Raw genomic sequence first — 27,390 nt, 5'->3', positions numbered from 1 at the left:
AAAATAATATTTTGTAAAAAGAAAATAGAGAAACACATTTCAGACATAAATGAATATAAGAATAAAAAGGTTTTGTCCAATCAGACGCTAAATGGGAATTTTATCACATGTAACAAATATTGACATCATGAATGCAGCTGCGGGATTCCTTCGGAATTCTTGAACATTAGTCGGATTGACCTGGAGCATAATTTTGTAAATATTGATATTCTAATTAAATTGAATTTAGGAGAGTGAAGGATATTGTCAGGGCACTATTAGAGCCTGACGAAGTATATATGTCCAGTTTCATCGCTGTTACGGCCTAAATGTTAGTTTTATGTTGAATTTATTGTTTAGTTTCATTTGTGGTAATTTTGTTAAGATTCCGGAAAATACGGTTATCCGGTTTCCAGTTTTAGTATAGACGAATATTATGGGATAGCGTTATCCAAGCGCAGCACATGTTTTGAGTATGAGAAGATTCGTTCGGACTATCGTAGGATACGATACGGTAACTAATTACTGTTGAATGATTTGAATATGATTTATGCTTGTTTAGGAATCCATGTCATCATGTTATAATGTCATTTTGGATAATTTGGCCAATATATAAATATGTCAGTGAACCGTGGACAGACGACAAGTCCCTCGTGCATTCTAGTATATCACTTGATTTCTGCTGTATTTGTATGCTATGATATGATTGATACATTGCTGTTTCATTTTTGTTTAACTCGCTATAAATGTGTAAGAGTAATAGTATCGTAATAGTATTGTATTTTGCTATATTTATCAGGTTCGGTTAAATTCATTCTGGGCCGAAACGTCCTAGTCTTGTCAAGTCATGTGTATTGTATACTGAATAGTAGAGGGCGAGTTGTCTCGATCTCATCTACAGATCAAACTCGTCATGTGTTATAGATGATAAGGCATAATAGTAACTGTTGCTTAGTTAATTAGTCTAATAAGTACTGTTTCTTTTCGCTACAGTCAATCTACCTACGTAGAACTATCACTGAGTCAATACACCTGTACTATACTTGTATGTAGTTGATGTCAAAGATAATAAACACAGATGAAGCCAGGAAGATGGAATTGACCTCATTTATTTACGATAGCCAGAGCGATTTCGAGGCGTACTCGACGCCTACATTCATTGACGTATCATCCCAGATGTAAGAGGTATGATCTTCAAGCTTTTAAGTGATACAGATCTGGAACAAGATGGCTACTAGAGACAGTGAAGCTGTAGAAGGTTACATGTATGACTTAAATTCAGATTCTGGACGGGCCAGAAAATTTAGTGAGAAAGGCATGCAGTACAATATGGAACAACTTGACAAAAAATACAAGTCTCTATGTAGGTCAGAGAGATATTTAAAAGAAATAGCCACTGAAGATGACGAACCTTTGGATATTGTGCGTAAAAAATACAGTATGTGGATGAGTGAGTTCGAAAAATATTTGGAACTGTATGACATTTTGCTGCCCCAAGTCTCTTCCCATGAGCATGATGAGCTTATTCAAAGGTTCAATGAGAATTATGGTTCTGCGAAACAATTCAAAAGTTGGATTGAGAACTACATTTCTTCGCGGAGTGCTATGACATTGAGTAAGAACACTTTATCTGTAGCCGAAGAGTTGAGTGTGGCTGGCGAGAAAATAGACCAAGGCATTGTAAAGAAAACTGATCCAGAAGCCGATGATAATGTATCCGTTTCCAGTACTGCCAGTTCATACGCGTCTCTGAAACGTATCAAAGAAGAACAGGTTAGGGTAGAATTAGAGACAAGGAAACTAGCGTTATCAAAGAAACATGAAATTGAGTTAGCTAAGTTGTCGCTAAAGCTCAAAGAGGAAGAGCTGGAACTTGATACCGGTATAGCTGTCGCTCAAGCGAGAAGCGGAGTACTCGACAAGTACGACTCAAATGAAAATCTTAATGATTCAGTTGACCAGGCTCTTGCGTTCGAGCAACCGCGATTTACCTCCCCTAAGCCGCGACCATTGCCTGTACGATTTACAGATGAAAGTGTTTGTGCAAGTCCCCCTCCAGTCCTATATGATAGACCTAGACCACATATGACTGGTGTAGCAGAAGTGTCATCGAGAACACTACCTGAACAATATGTTGATTCGTCCCATTCACAAACCGTAGTTCAGTCGGTAGTTCAACATTTAAGAAAACCTGTGGCAGAGGTAAAGAAGTTTAGTGGAGATCCTCTAGAATATCGCAGATTTATTCGTCAATTTCACTCGAAGGTTGTAATCAACACTGATGATGACGATGAAAGGATGAACTACCTTGAACAACTTACATTCGGAGATGCACATAAAGTGGTGTCAGGATTCAGCCATCTTAACGGCGACAAGGCTTATAAGGCAGCCATGAGTCAGCTGGAGGATCGCTATGGCGATGAGGAAGTTATAGCGACAGCTTTCATCAAGAAAGCATTAGACTGGCCCACCATTCGTCCTGGAGACCCGAAGGCACTCGATGACTTCTCTTTGTTTCTTGTAGATTGTGATAATGCAGTTGGCACAAAATCAAATGGCGTTCTTGACTACTCGGACAATATTAAGAAATTAATGCTCAAACTACCCTTCTATCTGCATGATAAATGGAGGAACCAAGTATACAAGTACAAGGAAGCGAAGAGGAAGGTTCGGTTCCAAGACTTGATGAAGTTTGTGAAGGCAGAGGCTAAGAAAGTCAACGACCCTACGTATGGAAGTAATGCCACTGGGACTTCAAGACCAAAGACTCAGACAAAGATTGCACGTTCCAGCAATGCAGTTCCAGAGATTGTTACAGATTCTATACCTGAGAGCACCAGTGAGACTGTACCTCCTCCAGGCCCGAATTATAAGTGTTTCTTCTGTGACTCTACTTCCCATTCTCTGGATTCTTGCAAAAAGATAACTGCCAAACCTATGAACGAAAGAGTCAACTTCATTAAAGAAAAGGGATTATGCTTTGGCTGTCTCAAGAAAGGCCACTTGTCGAAGAGATGCCGTAATCGTTCCAAGTGCGGCATATGCAAAAAATGTCATCCATCTATCTTACACAACGAAGAAAGCTCGTCAGTTGTTAGTGTATCGAATGCCAGTACTGGTTATGCTATCGCAAAAGAAGATCAAAAGGGGGATGTGTCTTGTGCCATGGCGATAGTCCCAGTTAGAATTCGCTTGCGTGATAAACCTCATAGTATAGAGACATACGCATTCTTGGATACAGGTAGTAGTGCTTCGTTTTGCACCGAGACAGTTATGAAACAGCTTGGAGCTAGAGGTAAGAAGACACAGCTTACACTGAGTACAATGGGTGAGCCATTTATCATGAACACATTTTCCATCAGTGGACTGCAAGTAAGTGACATTGACTCGGAAAATGCTATTGATCTTCCGCGAGTGTTCACGAAGGAGAAAATGCCCGTGTCTAAGAAGCACATCCCAACACAAGCAGAGGTGTCAAGGTGGGAACACTTAGCAAAGGTTTCACTAGCTGAGCCTAACTGTGAGATAGGTTTGATGATTGGCAGCAACGTACCAGATGCCTACTCGCCTATTGAGATACTTGCAGGCCCTAGTGGATCACCACATGCCACAAGAACTAAGCTCGGATGGGTGGTCTGGAATGTTCTTCGAGAAAGTGGTACTATAGGTGTCAACAGAGTTCACATTCAGGATGAGTCTGGAGAAGACATCGAAGACATGGTTAAGAGATCTATGAACATGGATTTCCCTGAGCGTCTTATTGACGATAGAAAAGAAAACTCGAGGGAGGACAAACAATTTTTGGATATGGCTGAAAACTCTATTTATAAGGATGGAGAACATTACTGCGTTTCGTTGCCATTTCGTAACAAGGTCACTATTTTGCCTGATAACTCGGTAATAGCTAAACGGAGATTACGCAGCATTGAGAACAGGTTCAAGGCAGATACCAAGTTCAAAGAAGATTACACTACCTTCATGGAAACACTGTTGGAGAAAGGTCATGCGGAACCAGCACCTGTGGGATTTGACAAAGGAAAGGTCTGGTACATTCCTCATCATGGTGTATACCACAAGAAAAAGAACAAGATTCGAGTTGTGTTTGATTGCTCTGCGCGATATCAAGGTGTCTCCCTTAACGACAACTTACTCCAGGGACCTGACCTTACAAACAATCTTCTTGGTGTGTTGATGCGATTCCGGGAGGGACCAGTGGCTGTCATTGGAGACATTGAAGCGATGTTCTATCAGGTGAAGGTCCCAGTAAATGAAAGAGACTATCTGCGATTTTACTGGTGGCCCAACGGGAATACTGCGAATGAGCCAAGGAGCTACAGGATGACGGTTCACCTGTTTGGAGCCTCATCATCTCCCAGTGTTTGCAACTTTGCTCTTCAGAAAACTGCAGAGGACAGTCAAAAACGGTTTCCCCAAGAAGTTCAGGACACACTGAAAAGAAATATGTATGTCGATGATTGTCTGACCTCCGTTGCTACAGAGAAGAAGGCGATTAGTCTTATACATGATGTGACTCAAATGTGTAAATCCGGAGGATTCCGACTTACCAAATGGACGAGTAACAGTGATGTGGTTGTGGAATCTATTCCAGAGGGTGATCGTGCCCAAGAAGTCAAGTTGTGGAGTCTGGATAGTAAGCCACCTATCGAAAGAGCTCTCAGAGTTTATTGGTTCATGGAGAATGACTCCCTTGGATTCCAAATTCAGATGAAAGACAAGCCCGTTACTAGAAGAGGTATTCTATCAGTAACCAGCTCAGTGTACGATCCTTTAGGAATTGCATCCCCGTTTGTTCTTAAGGCCAAGTCAATTCTGCAAAGACTTTGTAGGGATGGTAAGGGATGGGATGAGGAGATCACAGGAAAAGATCTGAAGGACTGGACCGATTGGCTGCTTCAGCTACCTGAACTAGAGCATGTTACCATTGATCGGTGTTACAAAGGGAAAAACCTCGGCAAGGTAACCTCCTGTCAACTTCATGGTTTCGCAGATGCAAGTGACATTGGATATGGAATGGTATTCTATCTTCGACTCGTTGATGTCACTGGAAAGATCCACTGCTCGTTCTTGTTCGGGAAGGCGAGAGTCGCACCACTGAAGGCAGTGACTATACCCCGGATGGAACTTACAGCTGCCTCTTCTCTAGTGAAGTTGGTCAGGATGGTGACAAAACAGCTGAATTACAACATAGATCGATTCTTCTTTTGGACTGACAGCACTTCAGTCTTAAGGTATATCGCAAACAAGAATTTGCGCTTCCACACGTTCGTAGCTAACCGCATTGCTCTTATCCACGAAGCTACGTCGGAAGATGACTGGTATTACATCAACACTAAGGAGAATCCAGCTGATGTTGCATCAAGAGGAACGAGCATTTCGAAGTTGCCTGACCTGTGGACTCGTGGACCAATGTTCCTCTGGAAATCCGAACGTGAATGGCCCGTTGTGGAAAAGGATGTTAAGATCACGGATAAAGAGAATGATCCTGAAATAAGGACGACTGCGTGCGCTACATCAGTTGTTTTAGACACAAACAGTGGTGTCGAAAATCTTTTCGACTATTACTCCAACTTTAATAAGCTTAGGAGAGCTACTGGATGGCTTATGAGAGCTATGGACAACCTGCAGGGAGCTGTTGAGAGGAGCCGGCAGATAAAACAGGACATCAGCAGTTCAGAATCTGATCCTGTGAAACGCGACCAGAAAATAAAGTTAGCATTGTCGAAAGAGAGACAGGATAGACTTCTCAAAGGACAGAAAAACCTTCGTACAGCGTGCCTGTCTGTGGATATTCTGGAACGAGCTGAAGCCGCGTTGATTAAGTATGAGCAACGAAAGTACTTCGCAGCCGAAAGCAAGATCCTTCACCAGGACAATGGTGTTCAGTCGCGAAAACTCAAAAAGACTTCGAAATTATTCAAGATGGCCCCCTTTGTTAAAGATGGTGTCATTCGCGTAGGAGGTCGTCTTGAAAGAGCTGAAATTTCGTATGATGCAAAACACCCAGTGGTGTTGCCTAGGGAATCTGTCGTATCGAGACTCGTTGTGGATGATGCCCACAGATCATGTGGTCACTTAGGAAAGAACACTGTTCTTGCATTCATTCGAGAAAAATATTGGATTGTTGGTGCTCGCACTCTGGTGAAATCTATTCTTTCCAAATGTGTGACTTGTAGGAAATACAGAGCTCCATGTGTTGAGCAAAAGATGGCAAACTTACCCGCAGAGCGACTCGCAGCTGATCAGCCTCCTTTCAGCAGAACTGGGATGGATTTCTTCGGACCCTTTGAACTGAAACGTGGAAGGAGTGTGGTAAAGCGATATGGGGTATTGTTTACCTGTCTTGTGACTCGTGCGGTCCATTTAGAAGTTGCTGCGTCGCTCGATACAGATTCTTGCATCAACTCCATTCGACGATTTATCGCTCGCAGAGGAAAACCTGTATTTATTAGATCGGATAACGGAACCAACCTTGTCGGTGCTCAACGAGAAATGAAGGAAAATATTCAGAAATGGAACACAGACAAAATTCGTGATAACATGTTGCAGATTAGCATTCAGTGGGAATTCAATCCTCCCTCCGGTTCTCACTTCGGCGGAGTCTGGGAAAGACTCATTAGGTCTGTGAGACAGGTGTTGTACTCTGTTATGCATGAGCAGAATGCGAAACTGGATGACGAAGGACTTCAGACACTCTTTTGTGAGGTAGAGGCTATCTTAAATGGACGCCCGTTAACTGAAGCATCGGATAACGTAACTGACCTACGGGTTTTGACCCCAAACCATCTGCTATTACTTCAGCCTGGAGAGTATTTCCCACCTGCAACATTCGTCGCCACGGATAACTATGCCAGAAGGAGGTGGAGACAGATACAATACCTTTCAGATATTTTCTGAAATAGGTGGACCAAGGAATACTTGCCGCTTCTGCAAGGCCGCCAGAAATGGATGAAGAAACGACGCAATATGCAGACTGGAGATCTTGTGCTGATCGCTGATAGTACACCTAGGCATGCGTGGATAACCGGTAGGATTCAGGAAGTTGTGAAAGACAAACATGACTTAGTGCGATTCGTGAAAGTTAAGACCCCTTCCAATGTGTTAACGCGTCCAGTGTCAAAACTCGTGCTCTTGCTCGAGTCAGACATTGAGTAATGGATACGGTGAACGCTTGAGTGAAAGGACAATTCGAACTAAAATATCATATGTACTTTTGTAATTGTAATTATTTTATGATTAAGCATAATGATTTAATTGATGTGTTTGATGGTTATTAGGCCGTTTTTGCGAATTGATAATCTCGGTTGAAGCCTCGATTAAGGGGCCGGTATGTTACGGCCTAAATGTTAGTTTTATGTTGAATTTATTGTTTAGTTTCATTTGTGGTAATTTTGTTAAGATTCCGGAAAATACGGTTATCCGGTTTCCGGTTTTAGTATAGACGAATATTATGGGATAGCGTTATCCAAGCGCAGCACATGTTTTGAGTATGAGAAGATTCGTTCGGACTATCGTAGGATACGATACGGTAACTAATTACTGTTGAATGATTTGAATATGATTTATGCTTGTTTAGGAATCCATGTCATCATGTTATAATGTCATTTTGGATAATTTGGCCAATATATAAATATGTCAGTGAACCGTGGACAGACGACAAGTCCCTCGTGCATTCTAGTCTATCACTTGATTTCTGCTGTATTTGTATGCTATGATATGATTGATACATTGCTGTTTCATTTCTGTTTAACTCGCTATAAATGTGTAAGAGTAATAGTATCGTAATAGTATTGTATTTTGCTATATTTATCAGGTTCGGTTAAATTCATTCTGGGCCGAAACGTCCTAGTCTTGTCAAGTCATGTGTATTGTATACTGAATAGTAGAGGGCGAGTTGTCTCGATCTCATCTACAGATCAAACTCGTCATGTGTTATAGATGATAAGGCATAATAGTAACTGTTGCTTAGTTAATTAGTCTAATAAGTACTGTTTCTTTTCGTTACAGTCAATCTATCTACGTAGAACTATCACTGAGTCAATACACCTGTACTATACTTGTATGTAGTTGATGTCAAAGATAATAAACACAGATGAAGCCAGGAAGATGGAATTGACCTCATTTATTTACGATAGCCAGAGCGATTTCGAGGCGTACTCGACGCCTACAATCGCTATTTTTTTTTTTTTTTTTCTTTCAAACAAATGCAATACAAAATTATATACATGTATATCAAATCATTATAATAAAAATCCAACTTCCTGAGCAGCGCCGCCTAGTGCTTCCGGTATAATTTGGTTGTTGTATTAAACTCGTCGCTGTCCAGACGATGTTATAAAGTAATGTATTATTGGAATACCGTGGTTACCAAGTGAAAATGTAAGACAATTAAAATCGAACAGAGTAAAGATAACATGTAATCAAGCACAGCAACAGGTAGATGTAGCTTATGTATATGTATATTTGTATATACAATGTACATGTATATATATGTACCGCTTAATTAAGATATTTAACAATACCGTCTACGTTTTTCTTGTAAACGTCTATTATTACCAATTATATAACAATATACAGTGTATTTACGTTCTGTGTTGCATTTGTCTGTATGTTGTTAGTAATCCAAATTGTATTCATGAGACTGTATACTACAATTTACAATGATTTGGTCAGTGTAGGAAGACAGTACAGCTCTATGTGTTGCAGGTTAAAACAATCGCCGCCAGGTACGTTCGGCCTAGAGAGCTTTCGAGTGCTAGCATTTATTTACATAAGCTACCACAAAAAATAAACCAAAATCCCAGGTGATGAGAGTAATATTTTATGGTTAAAAAAATGGAGTCAACTCAAACTTATTATAAGCGCCATTCTTGATCTTTACGAAATTATCAAATAGTCGTCACACTAACAGGGGCTCGTTTCCGAATTTTCAGAAATGCAAGACACGACAGCAGTAAAAGTCCAGTATTAATAAAAAAAATCTTGTAAAAAATCGAGAGTATCGGTATGTTTCCGATTGTGTATGTATACTGGATTTTAGTTTTGTGGTTATTTACTGATATCAAAGGCTTACCTTACAAATCGAGCCCCTGTGAAGCTGACCATCGTCTGCTAAGTATCCATGAAATCATTTTACCTACAGTCAAGCCGATTTTCATTAAGAATTGAACAGCTGATATTCTTCTGAAATTAACATAAATCCAGTCAATAGAAAAAAAATAAGTGTCTCCGAGGATTCGAGTCTGTCCTGTGTAATACCCGTAAAACGGCTTTGATTTTAAACAATAAGAAATTATGCAATTGTGAAATATTTGACGATATCCAAATTTGTGCAAAAACCATTTTATGTGTTTGCTATTAATAACAACATGGGGGATTATATTATTGCTTCTGGAAATTTCGGCTGTTCCATTATTTGAACCTGATGACGTCAGCGATAAGGTAAGCGGCAAATTTAAACGCGTCTTAACTAACAGTAAATAAAAAAAATATTTATGAACGTAAATATAGGCATTAAACTGTTACAAAATGGTAGTATACGGTCGATATTGATACAATTTGGGTACAGATAAATATCCATAACGGGCCATATTATATTTGTCTGTCACCCAAATTGTATTCATATCGACTGTAAACTACCATTTACAGTTTTAGCATTTACAATGCTTAAATACATGTGCAGTAGACTTTCACATGGGATCACAGCAATGCACCTAATTTCAGAAGGAAATGTATCTGATTCAGAGATTGATCACGTTATAAATCTCTGATTTAGACAGAGTTCTTACAGGAATTAACAGGTACCCAGTCCATTGTATGTTTCGGTCTCGGCCATAGCCGAGGGCCTATATCTCAATACAAGGCATCGAAACTAGTTTTTTTTTTTTTTTTTTTTTTTTGCAACATTCCCAGCAAAACTATAATGCGTTACACAATGCATTTGTCGAGTTATAGCACCTAGTGCAGATCAAGCTTTGGGGAATGAATTGTGTATGAAAAACTGCTATATGAATGATAGTTACCTGCAGCTAATATAATAAAGAGGTTATTCCGGCAGCCTCTCATTTAAAACTCGTATCATTTAAGCTTAATTTTGCACCGCGTCCTTTGTAGCTACATAAAACTGTGTATCAGTACATTTGAAAATAGAGCAGACCCTTTTCAGGATAATGTCTAATATTATTATCATAAAATCGTAATAAAAGCAAGAAGTTTATATAGAAACAGACGACAGATAGCACATCGTCAAGCAAAGGAACAAGCACCTGCTAAAATCTATGGCCGCTGAATTCAGATAGTAAATGAGGAGATATAAATCGTATAATTTAAGTATTGTGAACATTTGCTGCTAAATTCATACAGCTATAGATTTATCTCTATTAAAATCACTATATGCTCATTTGTGAATTACACCGTAGCAAGGAAATTCGAAGCAGTCTATAGATAGCATGTCATCACGTTCAGTAATAGGTACAGGTCTACAAAATTGCGAGTTTGTAAAACAAATCAAAATGATGATAAGAAAACGTAGAGAGCAAAATCGGTGGGAAAAACAATCAGAATATATTGTAGAAAACTTTCTTCCGGTACAGAGCCTCGTGTCCTTTGGCATCTTGTTTGCTTGTAGTGGATTTGTGTATCTTTGCCTCCTTGTCATAGCGTGGAATTGATGCCGACTTCATAGTGCTAGCTCACTGAAGCCTACACTATCGAAAACATCCAACAGGACATCCCACTCAGTGGCATTAAACAGATAACGGTCAAACCAGTCGTCCCACTCTGAAAAGTGCTGAGCGCCAAGCAGGAGTAGCGGATACCATTTTTATATACTCAGGTATTTTAAGACCAGGTGACAGAACTCGGAGCGTTCTTAACAAGGGCGAAAGCTTAATTAGAAGCCAACCGTGGAACGGTGTCAATGAAGACATTATGAAGACGAAAGTTATTTAGTTTAAACATATTTTATTTGAAAACAGTTAAACGGAATTAGACACAAGTTGTATAACTTATAAACCTGCTTTTCCATAAACATATATACAATAGTATTTACAAATGTCAGCATTTGTGATATATAATATAAATATTATAATTACTATACAAGGTGACAATACACAATTTCGCAGGCCATACCAGTAACCACATTTATTGATATCTTTTAAGCAAATAAGTTTAATATACATGACTTAGTTATTAAAGTTATTGAAGACGAAGAAACATGTTCCAATATTATATTCCTAATTACGAATCATGTAATTGACAAACAGGTACGATTCTTACTCTCTAACTGTAAGGCAGGTCTCCTATCGGTGTTGATCCGTAATATAAAGTGAAATTGTCCCTGCAGAGTTTTTCTTTATCATCTCGGGTTTTCATCATATACAATTATGTCTGTTACGATTCACAGGCAAACTATCTTGAGGTCAATTTGACCTGAAAAAATGTAAATCTTAAATTGACCTGAATTTGAGCTGAAATTGGCCAATTTTTTTCTGAACTTCAGATGGAAGAATTTCAGGTCAATTTCATGCTAAGAAGTTGACCTGAATTGACAAAAAGACTTTTCCCCTGTGTAACTGGCTTATAACTTACACCGGTAATTTCGCGGTGGAGATGAAATGGAATACTCAGCCGTAGATTAGGTTTCAGTTCACGATATATACTGATCTTACTCACACAGAAACTTCTATCGAAGGAAATAATTTGATTGGCACATTATTTTATAACTTTAAAATGTATGTCAAAATAATCGCAGGTAGTATTATGAGACGAAAGCTCGCTGGTTATGTACACAACTTACAGCACTGTATATATTCAACAAAAACATAATATACATTCGTTATAATTCATTTGTGTTGTGTTGTGTTCCATATCAATAGTTTATCATAATTGCTCCACTATTCACCCTGATATTATTAGAAACAATCCACGTGTGGTAAACAAAAGATTTTTTTTTTTCGTTTTTCATCAGTCGGAATAACTAATAGCTTTCTAACTTTACTTTTACCGAGGCTAAGGAAACTTCGATATAATAGAATACGCATACTGATATATAGAGGATATCTAACAGTGTCTTCAGTAATACCAAATATATTTCACGAGTGGGGCTAATATTTTGATGTTTTTCACGAGGGCGCAGCACGAGTGAAAAATATCAAAATATTAGCCACACGAGTGAAATATATTTGGTTTTACTGAAGACACTGTTAGATATTCTGTTTATTACATTTTTTATCAACGAAAACCCTACTCCGTATGCTAACTAGGACTACAGCGATAATTTGTAAACAAAAAAAGTAGTTTCCCCTGTCCAGGTGCTGACATATATGTCGGGCTTTCTGATTGGTCAATTATTTTGGTATTTTCTAATCATTAATTTGATTGGTCAAATCAGCAAAAGTGATATTTTTCACTATGAAAAATATGATATTCTTCACTAGTGAAAAATATCACTTTTATAGAATGAATAATTTTTGATATTTCACTGGTAAAAATGTAATAAATGTGTTTTATCTCAACTCAATGCATTGATATTTCTTCTTATATGAACATATTTTAATGTTTAGACACAATCGGTTTGGCACAAGTTTTAACAACTTATAAAATTCCTCCCACATATTTATATATCACAAAGATTGTGATAGCGACACAGTATACTTATAATGATTATAAAGAAATTAAAGCAAAGAAGAATGACAGGAAGAAAGACATAACTAGAGATCTAAGAGTAAGATGAATGTTGTTACATTAGGATATACTACAAATTAGCAATCAGAATTATTCTAATATCACACATCTATATGTACACATGAAATTAATTTAGAATAAACACACAATTACAATGTATTTCAATCCCACTAATACAATGCACATTCATTTCCTTTGAAATCCATCCCAGGAAAATAAGGATAGTATGTCTGACATCACATTGTTTGGCCATATTTCAATTTCAAGACGTCGGTCGCCTCTTCATATACTCAATACCTTCAATATTATACAACTATCAACCTTTTATCAGGTTAACACGAGGATTTATCAATTATTAATTATCAACCGGAGGCCGAGGGAAAACCTCTCTCAGGTTTAATAAATCCTCGTATTCACCTGAAAAGGGGGTTGATAACTCTTAAATTATATGGTATTTAATTGTTTAAAGCAAACAAAAGTTGACATGACACAAAATGTATGATGTGTGAAACTTTGTAAGAATCTTATGGTTATATTTACCTTGCTTTTGAAAGGTATACGTACAATTGCAATATGATCACATGCCATATGTTTGGGGAAGTTGGAAGCTTCTACATCGAGTCTCAAGCTTTCCAGGTTTGAATTGTTAAGTGTTACACGGACCCATGTTATTTATGAGAACGTGACGTCACATTGATCTGACCTCGACTAACATGACTGTTGTAGTAGTTGTTGTTGGTCGAGGAGATGTTTATCGCCTCGGAACACCTGGTCTCATTCGTTTTTCACAGGTTTTCGAATAAATCTTTCCATTTATCTTGTTATGTATGTGATTTCGTTGTGGAGAACAGATGATTTATAAAATACATTCAGAAAACAATAGTTATTATGAGGTTCAAAATTGACAACAAACAGTATCCTTGATCTATATCACCCCTTTGATAACGTCATTCTGAGGTAAATATCAAAAATAACATTTCGTCGAAAATTTTCTGATAACAGCATTTTAAGCTAGTTTTCAATAACAACATTTTGGGATAAATTAATATATGCACATTTTGTAGTTCATTTCTACCAGTCACATTTACTGATAAATATCGACATCATAATTATGTGCGACTTTTCAGTCGTTTGTCGTACAAAAGTCTGTCCTTCAAATAAATAACAACTACCTCTAGTAATCAGCTAAACACGGAAAACGCGAACTGTGGAAGCATCGCTTACTAGCATCAATCCAGAGAAATGGTCAATGGATGGATCCTTAATACACAGGTACCGACCCGGAACTACGTCATCCCACCGGAAGTTAGACTGTTTGACCCCTCTCTCAAGAGCAAATATCACCTGTACTTCGTCTCCAGTTTCATCCTGTAGAAAAAAAAGCATCTTTTTGTAACGTTTTTTTCCCTATCAATATTAGCTAAAAACGAATTTACTCGAAATTCCATCGATATTATGATTTTAAACTCAAATAGAATAAAATAAAAACCACTGTTTTGATCGGCCCTAAATGACCCTAGCTGTCGATGGGCCGTTAAACCCAAACAAACAAACCATCGATATGGATTATTGTTATTCAATTTAGAATATTTCCGCTTGTTGTTTTTACTTTTTTATAAAGAACGGGCGCTAATGAAAATGTATAATTATGTTAAATGTAAATTGATATATTAATTACCTGCAAGTATATGGATTTGGATATTCGCTTGTGCATTCTTGATATAAAACCAACAAAAACCCCAGATGCACGCTTTCTCCGTATCCAGCCCATACATCGCGGTATATCTTGGATAAAGTACATGGGAGTTGATCTCTCAAACGTCCTCCGACTTAGACTCTCCGCCTGTTGAAATCCGACTCGTCTGCATACCCTCGATGCAAAGGCTTCCTCTCGCCGGAATCCATCCGTTGTGATGGTAACGTAGTTTTCCTCCTCTGGAGAAGTACAATACAACTTGTGTTCACTCCAATTTTTACTTAGACACGTGTTTGAACAGTAATCAATTTTCTTACAACGACTGCATTTCTGCGTAGTTGATATTATTTTGCCACATTCGACACACTTCCGGCAATTTCGTCTTCCGGTTTCTTTATTTCCACCTTGTCGTTGATGAATGTTTTGAGTAAGTGCGTTTGCTCTGTAGCCATTGTCTTTCTTCAGTATTGGCTGTTTCCGCGTCATTGGTGTGTTGTTTTCCTTTTGTACTTGACGCTGTATCTCTTTACATTTGACCCTATGCTGACCTTTCCAGTCTTTTCGTTGACACTCATTAGAACAGTAGTGTATGTGTTTACACCCCGAACACTGGGGTAGACCCAATGCTTTAAGGCCGCAGTATCCACAAACATCTGCCATGGCAATTTCAATTTCTGCAAAAACAGACACATTTTGAACAAATCGTTTGATAGAAGTTTTCAAATATTCAGCTTCAGCTTTTATTTATCCAAATCAAACAGAAATATTATGTGAGGGCTTCATCTGAGTTTTGCATTTTATACAATGTAAAAATCTATTTAAGTATTCGAAACATCCGACGCCAATGGGACAATCTTCGTCATCGGAAGTGATATCGAACTTATCAAAACAGCCAGGAAATGTTCATTTCGATGAGGTATCTGCTTAAAACCATACGATATATTATGCTACCTATAAAGCTAACGTGAGCCATATACAGTGTGTTGTTAAAGAGAGAAATAAGGTTTTATATGCACACTACTTAGTATCGTGTACAGTACAACTTAGTATCGTGTACAGACTAATTAGCATCTTGTACGTACAACTTGGTATCGTGTACAGACTACTTAGTATAGTGTACGTACAACTTAAAATCGTGTACAGAATACTTAGTATATTGTACATGTACGTACAACTTAGTATCGTGTACAGACTACTTAGTATAGTGTACGTACAGCTTAGTCTCTGTACACACAACTTAGTCTCTGTACACACAACTTAGTATCGTGTACAGACTACTTAGTATATTGTACGTACAACTTAGTATCCTGTACACACAACTTAGTATCTTGTACGTACCACTTAAAATCGTGTACACAAAACTTAGTACAATGTACGTATAATACGTACAACTTAGTATCGTGTACAGACTACTTAGTATATTTATTGTTAGTACAACTTAAAATCGTGTACACACAACTTAGTATCGTGTACAAACTACTTAGTATATTGTACATGTACGTACAACTTAGTATCGTGTACAGACTACTTAGTATCTTGTAAGTTCAACTTAAAATCGTGTACACACAACTTAGTATCGTGTACAAACTACTTAGTATATTGTACATGTACGTACAACTTAGTATCGTGTACAGACTACTTAGTATCTTGTAAGTTCAACTTAAAATCGTGTACACACAACTTAGTATCTTGTACGTACAACTTAGTATCGTGTACAGACTACTTAGTATATTGTACGTACAACTTAGTATCGTGTACAGACTACTTAGTATCTTGTACGTACAACTTAGTATCGTGTACAGACTACTTAGTATATTGTACATGTACGTACAACTTAGTATCGTGAACAGACTACTTAGTATATTGTACGTACAACTTAGTATCGTGTACACACAACTCAGTATCGTGTACAGACTACTTAGTATATTGTACATGTACGTACAACTTAGTATCGTGAACAGACTACTTAGTATCTTGTACGTACAACTTAGTATCGTGTACAGACTACTTAGTATCTGTACGTACAACTTAGCATCGTGTACATACTATTTAGTATCTTGTACGTACAACTTAGTATCGTGTACAGACTACTTAGTATATTGTACATGTATGCACAACTTTAGTATCTTGCAAGTATTTTACAATCTATAATTGTTTATGTTGAACTGATGTATATTGTACGTACAAGATAAATGATTGTTCTAGTGGTCCTAATACGCCCCCGTGCCACACCATCTTATTTTCAACTTTAGTTTGTTAGTTATGGTTTTTTCATGTCGCAACCGTAAAAAAAAATCTTGTTCACCGTGTCAAACAGAAAGCGAAAGGTTGCATGTTTTACAACTAGGAAGGGAGACAACTCAAATTTGCGAATACAAATGATTAAATGGATGTTATTTGTTTTTAATAACCTCAGTTATTCAGCAGTTATAACTTAGATTATATAATATTCTAATCCCTCTTGATAGCTTAAGTAGAAAAAATATAAGGAACATTACTTACATCTGTACCAGACATTAAAATAATACGTTCTCAGTCACCTAACTTAGTGAATACAATTTCAGTTTTGATCATATAGTTAAACGTACGTATTACTTACACCTAGGAATATCCAGCTCGGCTCACCTGTAGCAGTACACCAGGTCTTGTGACAATTTGACACTGAAGTATCGCTATCCAGCTTTTATCATAACTATATAGCACATCTACATTGTAAGCATTTGACTATTTTCGGATATCTGTTTTCAGGAATTCCGACTTCTCGTACCTTAAAATACACACAGCGTATATACATGTATATTGAAAGTGATATGTAGTTTATCTATTTCCGACAGTTGATTTACATGTTGCCAGCGTAATACTGAAGATAATGACGCAGCCTTTTGTCCACCTAACCCAAAACATACCTGTAATGTAAACATTATGTACCTGTACATTATCATAGTATTGATCGGTGCGCCCTTTTCAGATACCGTCGTATCGTTCCGAGAAACATAGTTTCAAAATTGTAGTCCTACTTTCGGTTTCATTTTTGGTTTCGACTCCCGGTAGCCGTTGTTATCTACAATGTGCATATAGTGGTGGTTTTCAATGTACACATACACACATGCAATGACATAATGGTATATTATTATACTGATTCGTGACAGACGTGGTCGCCCAGTAAAAGACAGCCACAATATGAGTATGGCTACATTATTTCAACTGAGGGGAGAGACAGTTCGGATTGTGCATGTGGTCAATTCGAAATTAGGAAAACGATGAGCGACAATTGATTTGTTCTTAAATACGTAAATTAACTAGGTGCTGCTGGTAGAGATGTCCATCCTGACACTAAATAACCGTTCGTAGTGGTTTAGTCACAATCGGTTCTCCCGTAATTTCTGAGCTTGCCGAAAGGCACGAAGATGACCGATTGTCAATATTTCATAGATGTTTAGTGAGTGTGGGGAACGAAACCTCTTGGTCGAGACTGGCAGTAAGATTAGGCGTATTTGTTTAATCATTTGAATCGGTTAACAATGCTTAGTTACTTAACGATTTAATATTTAACATTTCAACATGCATTTCAATACGCTAAGATCCACGTATATTAAAATGTTATTATCCATTCTAGTATGAAGGTAAATCGACTACACACCACGTTAGGGCTTCATGTAAAATCTGAGGTTGTAATTGATTTGCTCCATACTAGCATGGAAGTGTATGCAATATATAGTTGTAAATGATAAGAATTGCGTTATGATATCACCTAATGTTATTTCCTTGGACTTCCATTCTGTCTCACTCCACTGATTTCCAATTCCGTTTTTTTTTTTGTATATAATGTACCTATATATCTATTGTTGCGGTCACATTGCTGAATCAAAAAGTGGAGGAGAGGGCTTCTATAAGTTGCAATAAATTATGCCCAATCATCTTGCGTGATTGTTGGAAGCAATAAAATATGTCTAGATTAAATTAAGGTAACAATTAAATTGTTTTTCAATCTGCCTTTTTCATCCATAGTAAACATATATTTTGAACTTTTACAAAAGTGGCCAGTCTTTCTGAATCCCATGGAGGGAAGAGGCCGTTCGCACTGAGAGAGTGGTTGCTCCGAAATTGCGAAAGGACGTGCAACATAAGCGATAAATCATTTAAGTAACATAAATTAGAGTAATTATTACATTTGCCGTCATGGATAATGATTGACTATGCCCATAAATATTGCATAAATTAAAGAAATTGCGAAAATTATCATTTTAGATAACAGTTGACTAGATTTTGAAATTCTACAAATAGGACACTCTTGGGGATAGTCCGTCAGATTATAATTAGAGCAATCGATGATATGTTATGGTATTACGTCACAATGGACATTTCCGAGAGGCTCTAATTAATTAAAGTCGCCGCACAAATGTTGAAAACAGAGAATCCTAAAAATCCAGCCATTGTAAACATAGATAAGAATGTACGTAAACAACCGAAAGATAAAAGAAACAAAGAAAGAAAAAATGGTAAAAGTTGAGGAATTTATAAACTTTATTGAATAGATTATATGGTGACTGTCTACTTACAAGTTACGACTGTATTGTTCGATATACCGGCTGTTTATACTATTCGGAATTCCTTAGTCATTTGACAGCGGAAGTGTTCCGAGTACAGGTAATTTGGCGCGAATATTGCACGTGCGGATTGCCGCGGTTGTCTATATAAGCCGGTACACCTGTGTAGTTCGCCAGTCAGATGGAAAGTCTTTGTAGGACTGCCTGGCTCAGCTCTCCCCGACTCACGTAGTCAGATGGAAAGTCTTTGTAGGACTGCCTGGCTCAGCTCTCCCCGACTCACGTAGTCAGAATGAAAGTCTTTGTTAGACTGTTATGGTAACACTCACTGTCAGTAGTTTTGTGTACTATCGTTATAGTATGGCCATGTAGCCGCTAGTTTACTAAACTACTGTCATGTTGTCCTATAGTATGTGTGTGTTGAGTGCGTGACAGAATTGTATAATTTGTCCCTGTGTCTCTGTATATTTTTACATAGTGTTTAGTGGTATCCTAATAAGACTACCTGAACTTTATATATCTTGAGTTCGTGTTTATTTGCCAGACTTCACGTACAAATTATGACCCAGAATGTAAGACCCTGACGAACCCAAGATCACCGAACCTGGGTATAAATATTTTAAAGGTGTCGGTTTGAGGTGAAAAGCCGATCCTTTTACAAAATAAAGAAAAGAAAATAAAAAAAACATTAAACGATATTCTTCTTTTTTATTTTGAAGATACATCATTTCATAGTTTAAATATATTTCATAATAAATTATGTACCCCTGGTCAATTACACTCTACATTCTATGATAAGAGATTCCTTGAGAATACTATGAAATTTCTGGTTCTTCAAACCTATGAAATATGAATAGCAAACAGTTCAGACCGATTGAAATATAATACGCGATTAATCAATGTAACAGCAGGGTATGAATACTGAAGTGATGTCTTAAATCGAATCATCAAACCGCGAACACCCGAACAGCGGAAGGGAAATCTACCCGGATTCCAACAGAGCCGTCCATAAACGGATGGATGTAAGGATCTTCTATACATATGTATCGTCCCGGAACTACGTCATCCCACCGGAAGTAGGGTCGAGGATCGTCACGTTCAAGGTAAAAGGCAACATATACCTCATCGCCGTCTTTGTCCTGCAACAAAAAAACACTTTATCCTTGGTAAAATGACTACAATATTGCAAATAATAATAAAAGAAGAATCTGTAGTTTAAATCCATCAACAGATGAGGCTGACTGCTCTCCGAAAATTGCTATAAACATTTCCTACAAAACAAAATCTTTTTTTATATGTCGCTGGACTTGATTAATAGCATTGCAGTCATATGGTGTATTTCCGAACCCCAATTTTTTACTTTAAAATTAAATACTGTTGATGTTGTGAATCAACTGAAAGAAAAAAAAAACGCAGTTTGAAATTGGAAGGTTAACTACGGGAAATAAAGAAAATCATCCATGTACGTTTAGAACCCTTTTTAAATTTCAAGTCTATCAAAAGATACCCTTTTCAAAAAAATAAATGAATATCAAAAAAACTCATAATTCGGCTACAAATATGACCTTTTATGGCACTTTAAACATAATCTTTGGTAGAAACATCTCTCAACTCTCCTAACTTAGTGACACTAAATCATGTTAATATGTAGCGGTTATAAAACTCTGTCCGATGGCCCCCTCTGACAGCGATATTTGATAACTACTGAGGAATGCGTTTTCGCCTGTCAAACTGTGATGACACAACATAAGCGGTCGCTCGTGTTATCGCTCCGTGGTTCTTGTTTTCTATAAAATTGAAATTGAAATTAATTAAAATGCTCTTTTTATTATAAAGTAAATTTTTGAAGGAGTTCGTTATTTACTCGCCCTATTTTTTCGGCACTTGACCGACTCTTAGTTTTTATTGATGCGGTCCAAAACGGCTCGTACAAATTGATCGATCACCTGTCTGAACAAACAAAAAGGGAAGAAATGAAAGTAGATACCATTCATAAGATAAATAGAATATGTCATTCGTTTCTCTTCATAATAGATTGATGATACCCGTTTTGAATTTTTCATTTTTTGCTCGCCAAAATAAATGATTGTTAAGGTAAGGAAATTCCGTTACTTATTTTTTTTCATAGGAAAGCACTACAGAATTTAAGCATATGCCCGTTTAATAAATTCGTAGAAATAGTTAGATGGATAAATGTTCTAGATTACGCTGCAATAGGTTTGAAACAGAAATGGGAACTCGTGCACGGCGGCGTGGCAGTATGGGTGGTTATGACGGGGCTAGAAGCGATTTCTCATGCATATCAGTATTTTGAAATATTCATCTTGCGGGGTAGATTATTTTCTCAATTTACGTCTGTGTCGCTGTTGCTTTGTGACCTAGAAAGTGTTATTATAAGATTGCTATCTTTAACGCTTCCGTGAAATGTCTTTAGGACTTGTCTCCGGATGACGATGCACCTCGCAAAATATGCGCACTCGATCCCGATTGAGATTTGACCTCATGACCTCATGGTGGATCGTTAACTACCGCACCGTAACATAATTTTAAATAATTACTGATATTATACCTGTAGAAATATGCAATGTCGCATCATATTTCGATGAAACCGTGATATAAAACCGACAGCAACTCTCGAAGTACCACGTGGTCTCATTCCGAACAGCTCGGGTGGGATCTCCCGGATGAAGTCCAATACAGTACAGTCGGGAAAGGCCCTCCAGGCCAGACTCTTGGCTTTTGCAAGCGCACCTGGTTCAGAGTAGGACTGAATGGAAAGATCTGGCATCTTTGGCATGGAACGAAAAAAAGCAGAACCATCCATTGTTGTGTTAGTATCAGGACATTGCTCTTTTGGTTCTTTACATTGTATTTTGTGTCTTTTCCTATCTTTCTTTTGGCAGTCTTGGGAACAATAATTTACCATCTTGCACCGAGCACAAGTTTTCACTACGGCACTTGTTTCGCCGCATACGTAACATGTCTTGTTTATAGTGTTATCTCTTTTTCTTTTAGTATTCTGATCCACTGGATCCTCCTTATAAGCATCGACACTGCCCGATAACATATCTGTCAAAGTAAGAAAGCTCATTCCTTCCCGGTCGAAATATTCCACGAACTCTTCATTAGAGGCCCCGATAGGTGGATATAGAACAGTTCCGTTTCCATTTTCCTTTTTCGGAAGAAGAGAGGCGTCCTCATGTGAATTTCTACTTCCGGTTTCTTTACGTTTTTGAATCTCTTTACATCTGACCTTGTGTTGACCTCTCCAATCCTCATGCTGACACACAGTGGAGCAGTAGTAAACGTCCTGACATGACGAACACCGCCGGAGACTCAAAGTGTTCCTACCGCAATATCCACATTTTTTCTCCATGACATAAAATCTGAAATAAACATAAAGTATCCACTTCATTCGTCACAAATCGAAACAGGTATAAATTTGCTTTACTTGTTGTGATCGGCAATACATTTGTAAGTCGAAAATTACATACGAATATACAAAATAGAATTTCATGAATGTCTTTGATGCTCATTTGGTCACAGGTATACAGTACGATGTATGGGAGGGTCGTACGATGTATGGGAGGGTCTTCTGGGATACGTGGAATAAGAAACCTCATTGACATGATATCGTAGAAAGGGGTCTGTATATGTGTGTGTAATGAATCATTACGTCATGACTGGTGAGTAAGCCTCGATATGGAATAAAAATTGTCAACAGTCCGCCGTATTAGCTTGTCGTTAGTGATATCAACGTTTTTAGTCTTACTTAATCACGTCAGAGATTGGGACAAACAACCAGGAAATCCAAACATAAACATTCATCCATAGGATCGGCTCGGGATCGGCTCGGGATCGGATACACTGGTAGTTGTCAACACATTCAAATTGTACAACCAGCAATACAGATCAAATAAACACTCCGAAAGTGATGCTCTATCAATATTGTATCCACGTAAGTAAAATAATACACTTATGAAAGATATGCATTATGGAAACTTTTGATCAAGATATGTCACTGAGCTCAGAAATAAAGCCATCATGGGTATGTATAAATTTGGTGATCTATGCGATACTTTGGTCAAGGACAGACTGCCCTGTTATGTTAGAGATTAACCTTGGTTTTAAATTGAAGAAAGCAATTGACATCTTCCGTGCTAGTGAAAATGAATACCTCTTCATTGACATATGTTATAGGGTTGATCAATCGGTTCGTGTTGTCAAACAAAACAACAACAACAACAACAAAAAACAACAAAAAAACAACAAAAAAGAAAAAAAACAGGCAAACACGAAGCGTGCCGTCAAAACCTTTACAGGCGGTAAAATTACAGCTTCAGAATTGTGGTCAGGCTCAATGATTATTCCTTGGTGTGTAGACCTTACATATACAAACAAGCGTTCACAAAGGTCGCAAACTCTCACAGAGGTAATGGCAAAAGGGGAAAAGAACAGTTGATTGACAAACATATCGAAAATAAAGATGACTTATTCTTTATCGGAGCAACTCAATAAGACAAAGTAAGTACTCCAGAAAAAAAGGACGACTGGTCTGTGATGTGAAACTGAAACTAAAAGACACAGCAGTGAGATTTAAGATGTACATGTGGGCTCGGTGAAATCGAATAAAGACAGCATTGTCACAGATGGAACAACAATGGCATGGGAAATCTCAAAATACTACAAGCAGACAGATAATAACTCTTGATAGGTCAGTGATTCAGTGTGAGTACCAAAACGAACGAGAACACCGACAGTCACATAAAATCGTTAAAGTCAAAATCGATAAAACGAAACCAAAATACGAATAAATAACATAGATTCGTATTGAATCCATTTAAAATTACAGCAAAATAAGACCAGGGGTTCGGAAGGATATGCGTCTTCTGTTTCTATGTCGATCCGGGTTAAGTCGCATTCTCCGAACGAGAACGACTATATATTGTCTGATCGTTGATCAAGACGTTACTTATGTCAATGGACTTGCTTCGAGTCAACAGATAAATCTTGTATAGAGAGTCGGCAGGTTGAGTCAGACAAAAAAGACTGATACTCTTAACGAAAGTCTACATGTGTTAATCGGATTAAAGGGTATCTTTATACAAAAATCACATTGAAAATGGCCGGTCGTTCACCTTAGTAAGTACCGTATGATTTACAACCAAACCAAGATCTAATAGAATGGAGGAACAGGCATTAGTTGAGAAAGTTTACGAGCCAATTAATTGAGTTAACACTAGTAGTGTAGCGGTAAAAAAAATAAAACAATACACTCGGTATCTCTATTGAGCCCAAAATCTGACTAGTGTTATTGGAATGAGCAGTTCTCCATAAAACAATAAATGATAACACATCTACAATGTAGTTAATGCGAATTATCCTGTATACATTGTACCTGACGCAGAATCAGGAATTTCGATAATTAAGTCAGACGAGCCAAGCAGCACCTTGTGCACATTCAACATCCCCGTTTGGACGTTAAACGTTTGTAAGGGTACCAATTGGTGTTTCTAGTCGCCTGAGGTATTTTCAGTAAACAATGTCGTAAGTTAATTTCGGATGACAATTCGAAACCGTTGTGGAAGATTCACTTACTTGGGGCGAAGCGCGGGAGGAACACGTCACTAGTCTACATTCAGTTGTAGACATATGAAAGCGTAAGGAAAACATAGCGTCAGAGTGTCAAATAAAACAGTGACTGAATATAACTTGTACTTTGTATAAACTGAATGCTGGGAAAGTGAAAGCAATTCAGGAAGAGTCTGAATCTGAGAACAATTCAGCAATGATCCAACTCACGGTAAAATATGTTGGAAAGTCCATAACTAACTGAAGTAAGTTTACCATATCCGTGAACAGGACCCACCAGACAGTTGCAAACAGTTACTTTTTCCCCCCGAGACGCCTATGTTGTAGCTTTATGAAGGACGCATCATCGACAGGATTAGGTACACTTCTCCTTATAAAACAACCAACCATTGGTCTATGCTTCAAAGAAATGAACGACTGCACAAAATCATCATACTCAAAATGAGAAAGGGATATCGGCGATCGTCTTTCGTACCAGCATGATTCATCAGAACACACTTATCATAAATGTCTCTATACCATAGCGATGAAGTTGTTATACCTTAGCTCTAAGTCGATTTAGATACTGCTATGATCTGATCCAACACTACATGATATACCAGGGGACGACGACCAAGTCGCTGGATTTTTAATTTTTTTCTTAACTTTGTGTGTCAACAGTCTCCTGTAGTAAAGTAAGTAAAATATTTAAGAAAACAGAGTCGTCAAATCATTCATTGAATGGAATGTGAGAAATGAAAGGTGAAATTGTCATTCTAGTAAAAAATTAACTCAAAAGGAAATCTTGCATACATTAAAATATATACTCGTAAACAAAATACATCGCATATCCTCCAACCACACACCGTTAGTGCATGTGTGCCTCTCCTACCGAACAATTACCGTGATACCAAAAAACGAGGAAGTGGTGAAGAAGTGGTTACTACTATCATTTTAATGTTTAACTGCCTATAGACTATCAGGTTGTATTAGTTAATTGGTAACTGGATTACCGCCTACATGACTCCATCCACTGTTATTCTTCGTCTCATATACTTGAGTATAAGGTTATATATATGGCGATGATCCAACACACAAATACGCCCCACATAATCATCAAATCTATCAATGTCCTTGTGTGCCGGTCTGTGTGGGGACACGTACCAGGAAAAATGTCTGCCGGTCTGGCGGTTGCTAACAACATACTATATGGTATACTCACCAGTATGTATAGAACAGGTGGAGACTTCCTGGTCGAAATGCCATCGCGTTGTTCTCGGTACACCAGAAACATCTATCAAATAGCACCACTATCTACATAAATCTGTTTCTGTATCGACAGTGTCCGATAGTCTAGTGAGTGTATCTCAATCACGTGGGATATTTATCTATCGATTGTATTGTTCTGCGAATACTCAGATTTTAAAAGTCTACTTTCGATTTAAAAAAAAAGAACATTTTTTTTCATTATTATTCGTTTCCATTTATTTGTTTATTTTATTTATTTATTTATTTATTTATTTATTTATTAATGCATTGTTGCGTGGCTACGATTTCCAAAGTTAGTTTCGATAATTGTATTGTCGTTATCAAAATTGATTGCCGTAAACAAGTTTGTCCTAGGGGAGGAAACTCTAACTACAATATGTAAAATATGTATTCTATACGAGGAGGGGGAGGGGGAAGGGTGGAATTCAAAACTTCAAAGGGTGTCATTCAGTCTTGTCCTTTCCTGATCTCTCATAGAACAAATCATTATTACACCATTATGGTTCAGATTACTAAGACGGGTCGTTCTAGAAATGACTTTATTACCATAGTAAATTTTTATGTTTTAACGGTCATTGTTTTCGTTGCTATCAAAGACGATACTTGTCAAAATTTTACCGGAAACGTAATTATCTTTCTATTCTAACACGATTCGTTTCCAACGAATGTCTTGATTGGATATGGACAATATTCTATTCTGCAAAAGCACCATGACCAATTGTGTTATGGGCCGCATAATAAATTGAGTAACAAACTTTTCCAAATATTTAAGACATTATAATACGCAATGGTCAAACAATATCAAAAATATTTTTGAAGAATGTAATCTATAAGATGTTTTTGAAAATCATGAATTTACTAGTATACGTTGCTTAAAAAATACTGTTTTTCATACCCTAAAAACATGTTCATTTGTAATTAAAAAAAATGATGTTTTCAATTATCCGAAAGGGACCAATTACAGAATTTATAAACATGACTTAATTTCAGAAAAATATCTACTTGACCTCCCTCCTAAGCTAGCTAATTCCTATTGTAAATTTCGAACTTGTAACATTATATTACTAATTGAATACGGAAGATGGAATAACATCCCAAGAGAAAATAGAATCCGTACTCTGTGTAACCTGAATGAAATAGGAGACGAGCTCCATTATTTATTTTGGATACCGCCGGAAGTAGCCTGAGCCTCGTTATTGTAGTTTTCAAGGGGAATAACTCTGCATGAATTGCCATGGTTATTTACGATTGTGAAACTAGACTTTAGCGATCAACAAATAGCACTAAACAGAAAAACATATATATCTAGATACTATTATGAAAGACCAAGTACATTCAAATTTAATACCCTTTTTAATTTTGTAGTAGACGATGAATTGAAATCACTTGTGAAATTTATTAAACAAATAAGTATACGACTCAACAATATTTAAGATAATATCTTGCTTAACAAATGTATCCATGTATTATATCATATGTCCTGTACCAATTTTGTATGTTTATAATTCTCTACACTTTATATGTTTATGAGAATAAAATATTGTCATTGTCATTGCCTATTGAACTTAACTAAGCCACACCTCGTTTCTGATCAAGTTCACCTCTTAATAGAAATTCAACACTCCG

General features: G+C 37.3%; 3 protein-coding genes and 1 long non-coding RNA gene across 5 annotated transcripts; 2 read left to right on the top strand and 2 right to left on the bottom strand.

Annotated features, from left to right (window-relative positions):
* The first annotated feature begins 1,206 nt into the window (after nt 1-1,206).
* Nucleotides 1,207-6,894, top strand: LOC117341793. The gene has a single exon (XM_033903656.1). The coding sequence runs from the start codon at nt 1,207-1,209 to the stop codon at nt 6,892-6,894; it is 5,688 nt and encodes a 1,895-aa protein (XP_033759547.1).
* A 321-nt stretch (nt 6,895-7,215) lies between these two features.
* Nucleotides 7,216-8,099, top strand: LOC117342632. The gene is made up of 2 exons (XR_004535878.1): nt 7,216-7,525; nt 8,005-8,099. It is a non-coding gene; the product is annotated as an uncharacterized LOC117342632 (long non-coding RNA).
* A 4,342-nt stretch (nt 8,100-12,441) lies between these two features.
* LOC117342631 lies at nt 12,442-17,109 on the bottom strand. The gene is made up of 3 exons (XM_033904830.1): nt 16,977-17,109; nt 14,360-15,051; nt 12,442-14,049 (listed from the first exon to the last, which is right to left on the bottom strand). Exons 2-3 carry the CDS (start codon nt 15,035-15,037, stop codon nt 13,867-13,869), a joined length of 861 nt encoding a protein of 286 aa, XP_033760721.1. The 5' UTR covers nt 15,038-15,051; nt 16,977-17,109; the 3' UTR covers nt 12,442-13,866.
* Nucleotides 17,110-19,694: 2,585 nt separating this feature from the next.
* LOC117342620 lies at nt 19,695-25,930 on the bottom strand. 2 transcript variants are annotated; one of them, XM_033904819.1, is made up of 3 exons: nt 25,718-25,930; nt 21,494-22,310; nt 19,695-20,063 (listed from the first exon to the last, which is right to left on the bottom strand). In XM_033904819.1, exons 2-3 carry the CDS (start codon nt 22,298-22,300, stop codon nt 19,872-19,874), a joined length of 999 nt encoding a protein of 332 aa, XP_033760710.1. In that variant the 5' UTR covers nt 22,301-22,310; nt 25,718-25,930; the 3' UTR covers nt 19,695-19,871. The 2 variants fall into 2 exon arrangements, with proteins under 2 accessions (XP_033760710.1, XP_033760709.1); XM_033904818.1 differs by lacking the exon at nt 25,718-25,930 and having other exon boundaries at nt 21,494-24,296.
* Between the last annotated feature and the right edge of the window lie 1,460 nt (nt 25,931-27,390).

This window comes from Pecten maximus, chromosome 14 (assembly GCF_902652985.1).
Source record: "Pecten maximus chromosome 14, xPecMax1.1, whole genome shotgun sequence".
In the NCBI taxonomy this organism is placed as follows: Eukaryota; Metazoa; Mollusca; class Bivalvia; order Pectinida; family Pectinidae; genus Pecten; species Pecten maximus.
This window is presented reverse-complemented; position numbering and strand designations above follow the sequence as displayed.

What these genes read in the sequence shown, in the direction of transcription:
- LOC117341793 (XM_033903656.1), top strand. Translation starts at nt 1,207, where the DNA reads ATGGCTACTAGAGACAGTGAAGCTGTAGAAGGTTACATGTATGACTTA.
- LOC117342620 (XM_033904818.1), bottom strand. Translation starts at nt 22,339, where the DNA reads ATGAAGTGGATACTTTATGTTTATTTCAGATTTTATGTCATGGAGAAA. An exon ending in GACATTGCATATTTCTACAG is followed by an intron (nt 20,064 to 21,493) that starts GTATAATATCAG and finishes TTTTTGTTGCAG; the next exon opens with GACAAAGACGGCGATGAGGT.
- LOC117342631 (XM_033904830.1), bottom strand. Translation starts at nt 15,037, where the DNA reads ATGGCAGATGTTTGTGGATACTGCGGCCTTAAAGCATTGGGTCTACCC. An exon ending in CCAAATCCATATACTTGCAG is followed by an intron (nt 14,050 to 14,359) that starts GTAATTAATATA and finishes TTTTTTCTACAG; the next exon opens with GATGAAACTGGAGACGAAGT.